General features: G+C 39.4%; 1 protein-coding gene across 1 annotated transcript; it reads left to right on the forward strand.

Moving 5' to 3' along the window:
• The first annotated feature begins 1,862 nt into the window (after positions 1-1,862).
• On the forward strand, positions 1,863-2,981 carry HTR1F (5-hydroxytryptamine receptor 1F). Its single transcript, XM_054974645.1, has one exon. It carries the CDS (start codon positions 1,863-1,865, stop codon positions 2,979-2,981), a length of 1,119 nt encoding a protein of 372 aa, XP_054830620.1.
• Positions 2,982-5,424: the final 2,443 nt, after the last annotated feature.

The following is a 5,424-nucleotide window of genomic DNA, read 5'->3' on the forward strand; positions in this document are numbered from 1 at the left end:
TTACCAAGCTATTCTTCAGGAAACTAACAGATCCATCCTTCTATAGCATAGGCAGGCTTGAACGTCCTTTGCCAGGAAAGAAAGACATCTTTTCAGACCTAATGCGTTTGGAAAGGTCAGCTACAAATATCACATCTTATGTGTGGCTTCATATATCTTAGCTAATATTCTTTATTTCCCCTGAAGAACATACCTCTACAGTGTGTACTGAAACACAAAAAGAAAGATATCCTTGGTGTGATCCTATGACTCCCTTCTGCTAAGAGCCTTCTTCCTGTCAAAGTGGAAGGGGCCTTGTTCAGTGGGGGAAGTGTTCTCCATCAGGGAGAATTTTCCCCGCTTAGTGGCAGGGAGTTGTAGTACAACCTTCTGGTATCCATGGGTCCCTTGATACAGCTAGAGATACGTGGGTTTGGTTATGGTTTGCACACCCTGCCTCCTGATCCTGGATCCATTTGTTTAAAGCTGTGCACGAATTGCACAACTGGTGTACTCGCAGGTAAAGATCCAGCTCAAAAATGGATACTCTCCCTGCTGTTTTTTTCCAGACAACTTCATAGATGATGGAACCCAGTGCTTCTGAATGGTCCCCCCCCCCAATATTCTGAATTCTTTGCAAGCTTATAAAGTTTTAAGAGGCTGCTTCGGTGCAATTATCACCACTGTCAGGCAGTTCCTGGCTGCGAGTGCACCTCTATACTTGCTAGTAAATCTTGCCTTGCAGGGAAATAAAGGAGTTCAGCTAAAGCACATTGGAACATGGACACAAATCACAAAGCAAGAGGCTACTTCAGGTATTATTTTATACATACAAAGCAGGTCACTGAGTACAGAAGTTCACGTGAGAAGTTTCTAATATTTAAGAGACCATGGCACTTTGAGGAAAGTGCCATCAAGTTTCAGCCAACTTACAGCAACCCCATAGAATTTTCAAGACAAGAGACATTCAGAGATAGTTTGTCATTGCCTGCCTCTGTGTAGCAATCCTGAACCTCCATGGTGGTTTCCCATCCAAGTACTAACCAGGGCTGACCCTGCTTAGCTTCTGAGATTGGATAAGATTGGGGTAACCAGGGCCATCCATGTCAGTAACCATAAGAAGAAACTACTTATCTTGGGGAAAGGCGCTTTTTGTTCATTGTCTGCATATTTATTCTAAACATATTTTTACTTCCATTGCCCAAATTTGGTTTCTTTCCCCAAAATATGGAGTTCAGTGCTAAAGTAAGCATGTGGCAAAGTCTATTCAAGCTCCATGATATGTAATTTGAAAATCCATGATCTACTGCCATAGAAGAAGAGGCTTAATTTTACATGGATTTTCACAGATCTCATAATTTCAAACTCAGTAGGTCTACCTCTGCTCATTAAGGACACAGCCATCTCTTTGAGGACACAACAAGTTGGCCAGACATTGTATGACATCAAACCAGCCAGACCAATTGCAACCATTATACAACATAAGAAAATTTGAAGCATAACCCTGATAAGATAAGAAATCAAATCAGACAATGGCATTAAGAGGGGGCAGATAAGGGAAAAACAGATTCTAGAGAAGTTTACAAAAGTGAATGATCACTCACTTCTAAATAAATTGGACTGGGCATAAAATTGTTAAAACCCAGAAGGTAGAAAATGTAATACCATCAGGAGGGACATTCAATGACAGGTAGCCCTGCATAAAAATAAAGGATTTAAAAAAAACCCAGAAGGACAGAAAAATGTGATATGGAAAATTGTATCAATAAATGCTGGCAAGTATATCAAATAATATCTTGAGAGATATAAAATGTTTTTTTCCTAAAGTGTGTTTGCTTTCCTGCAGGTGTCTTCATTAGGTAAAGATCACCTTGAAGGGAAGCATGGATTTCCTAAATTTTACTGAACAAAATTATACACTGGAACAGAATGATACATCAGATCAACCACCAAGAGCAACATCCAAGGTTCTGGTTTCTCTTACACTTTCTGTACTGGCAGTAATGACAACTGTCATCAATTCTCTGGTGATGACTGCAATCATTGTGACACGGAAACTTCATCACCCTGCCAACTATTTAATCTGCTCCTTGGCAGTCACTGATTTCCTGGTTGCCATCCTGGTGATGCCCTTCAGCATTGTCTACATTGTAAAAGAGACCTGGATCATGGGTCAGGTGATGTGTGACATTTGGCTCAGTGTTGACATCACCTGCTGTACCTGTTCCATCTTACATCTGTCAGCTATTGCTTTGGATCGCTATCGAGCAATCACAGATGCTGTGGAATATGCCAGGAAGCGGACCCCTAAACATGCAGGCATCATGATTGCAATTGTGTGGATCATTTCCATCTTTATCTCAATGCCACCACTCTTTTGGCGGCACCAGGCAGCAAGCAGAGATGATGAATGCATCATTAAGCATGATCACATTGCTTTCACCATTTATTCCACATTTGGAGCCTTTTATATCCCACTGGCATTGATTCTGATCCTTTACTACAAAATATACAAGGCAGCCAAGACTTTTCACAGAAGAAGTGTGAGCCGGGTTCTTAAAGAGGAGGTCAATGGACAGGGTCTCTTGGAAGCAGGTGAAAAAAGCTGTAGGCTAACTTCATCTGCATCATGCACAAAAGATAACACATCTAACCCCTCTGCAGATTTTGATAGAATCCACATCTCACTCCGAAGCCCCAACTCAGAGTCCAAAAATGAGAAAGGTTGGAGGAGGCAACGGATTTCTACCACAAGAGAGCGAAAGGCGGCAACTACTCTTGGCTTAATTTTAGGTGCCTTTGTCATCTGCTGGCTGCCTTTCTTTGTGAAGGAGGTGGTTGTTAACACCTGTGAAAGATGTCAGATTTCAGATGACATATCTAACTTCCTAGCATGGTTGGGATATATCAACTCTCTTGTTAACCCATTGATTTATACAATTTTCAATGAAGACTTCAAGAAAGCTTTCCAGAAACTGATCCGCTGCAGGAGCTATCTTTGAGACTAGTGTATCCCTCAGACAAATTGAGAAATGGCGTTTGAAAAAGACTTCTGTGATAGATTGTTTTGCAAATGGTGAAATAGTGTCCAATCATAGTGGAGAATTGGCAGAATCCATAAAGACCCAAGGCAACCCAGAATGTTTCAGAGACGTATGCTGCACATCCTCCCCCCACTCCCTGATACAATATGGTAACATAACATACACTTTTAATGATGTTAAAGAGCCGAGTTCTACATTGGCTATAATATTCCTGAAGCCTGTATTTTATTTTAAAAGCTCGTAAGCATATTTTCTCCCAAATGGAACCTAAAGCAGCTTTCTAGAAGACTTTCCAGAAAAGCTACAACATATTTGATTTAATAAGTTCTAATGGAAGAACCCAGTCTCCAGAATCTCATATTCTGGAGTGTAAGGCAGAAGTTCAAAGAAATGGACAAAATTCACCTCTATTCAATTTTGTTTTCTGGAGCATGTTTGTTTATTTTATATTATTTATAATTCACTTTTCTCAATGAGACTCAAAACAGATTGTTCAGTGTAAGTTAATATGATCAACGGCTGGGATACTCAATAAACAATACAATAGGATATGAATTGCATATCCCTGATATTTATTTACATATTTGACTTTTAACAGCTCTATTTAAGAAGAGCATTGCTACCCAGATACGGGCTGTTTTCACATGTCTTTAAAATAGCACAATACTCACAGAAGGTTACTTCCTCACCCAATTTTTGACACCATCCATTTACAAAGCAACTCGAAAGTGCCACCATCACTGCCTGTCTCCATTTTGTAAACAGATGGTGTCAAAAATCACGTGAGGAAGCCAAAAGCTTTCCATGAGTATCTTGCTATTTTAAAGACGTGTGAAAATGGCCATGGCTAGTACAGTTTTTATCCTTAGCATCTTATGGTATCTACATGTTAAGATGTGGTCTATAGACTACATATGTATCAGAAACAAGAAGAATTACATACACAGGAAATTTATTGGGTGAGTAGGAGGGTTTTAAGCACATGCATGTTTTATTGAGTTCGTCAAGAACGTAGTTTCATGCATTCTTGCTTGGTAGATGTTGCATAAATAGGCAGTGAAGGAACTATCTCTAGGAAAGGCTGGCATCTGTTTTCTGGAGTATCTTTTAAAAGAAATAGAAGGCATTCATTTTTTTTCTTATTTGTCATTCATTAATGTAAGTTCTTCCTTGACCTGGATAGCCTAGGCAAGCTCAGTCTCATCACATCTGAGAAGCTAAGCAGGATTGGCCTTGTTTAATAATTGGTTGGGAGACCTCTAAGAAGACCAGGGTTTCTATGCAGAAGCAGGCAATGGCAAACCATCTCTGTTAGTCTCAGCAATCTATAAGTCAGCTACAACTTGGTGACACTTTCATTCATTTCATTTCACTTATTAAGCTTCTAGCCTGCCCTCCCTGCAAGCGGGCTCAGAGTGGGTTACAATGAATAAAAATACATTTTAAAATCACAATAACCAACAATCTAAATTTGACTATAGAGATTAAAATTGGAGATCTTCTACATAACATATTTATTTATCTTAAAAATAATGAATGGCTTTGGCTTATAAAACTTTCCATGTTTTCTTCTCTTAGCCATGAATAAACTGGACCAAAGTAATGCTACCCTCATTAAGCTCTATCTATCTAGTACTGCTCATACGGTTATTGCCTTAAGCGGAAATTAAAATTAAGATAGTATATTCTTCAAGAGACATAAGAAACTACACACTACAGGCTGGGCTAACTAAGAGGGAAGTTGTGTAATTATGAATCTGACCCGTATCCCAATTTGGTTGCTCTAGGGTATGCAGCACTGCTGAGACTCATAAAAACTGTTCCTCTTCTCACAGGACAATTCATTGGTAAAATCCTTCTCATACCAAGGATCATTCCTATTAATACCATTGAATATTGCTGCATGCTTATGCTGCTATCAAATTAGTCCTACCAGCTACAGCCGGTAATATGACAGGATATATATACGCTACCTTAGTATTCACACATCTGCACACATATATGTACTATGACAAAGTGAAAAGTTTAACTTCTAGAGACCCAGAATAGCAAGATTTGAGTCCAGAAGCACCTTGAAGACTGACAAGATTTTCAGGGCATACTCTTTTGCAAGTCAAAGATCCCTTCATCAGAGCAGAATAGAATAGGCAGCACTAGTGGCCTCAAATCTTGCAGTTCTACTGTAGATCAACACAGCTTTCCACTAGAGACCCAAAACCTGAGGAATAACAGTGCCACCATGCATTAAAGTGATTACTTTTTTTTAAAAGGCATTCCTAAAATTTTTGAGCCCAAGCAAAATAGACAAATTTGGAGAGTGATTTAACAGGGACAGCTACCTTAAAATATGGAGTGGGACTATCTCTGCCAAACAGGAGTAGAGGGAGCCTCTACCATATTG

This window comes from Eublepharis macularius, chromosome 3 (genome assembly GCF_028583425.1).
Source record: "Eublepharis macularius isolate TG4126 chromosome 3, MPM_Emac_v1.0, whole genome shotgun sequence".
Lineage (NCBI taxonomy): Eukaryota > Metazoa > Chordata > Lepidosauria > Squamata > Eublepharidae > Eublepharis > Eublepharis macularius.

Bases quoted from the DNA above. Each gene is read 5' to 3' on its own strand.
- HTR1F (XM_054974645.1), top strand. From the start codon at position 1,863: ATGGATTTCCTAAATTTTACTGAACAAAATTATACACTGGAACAGAAT.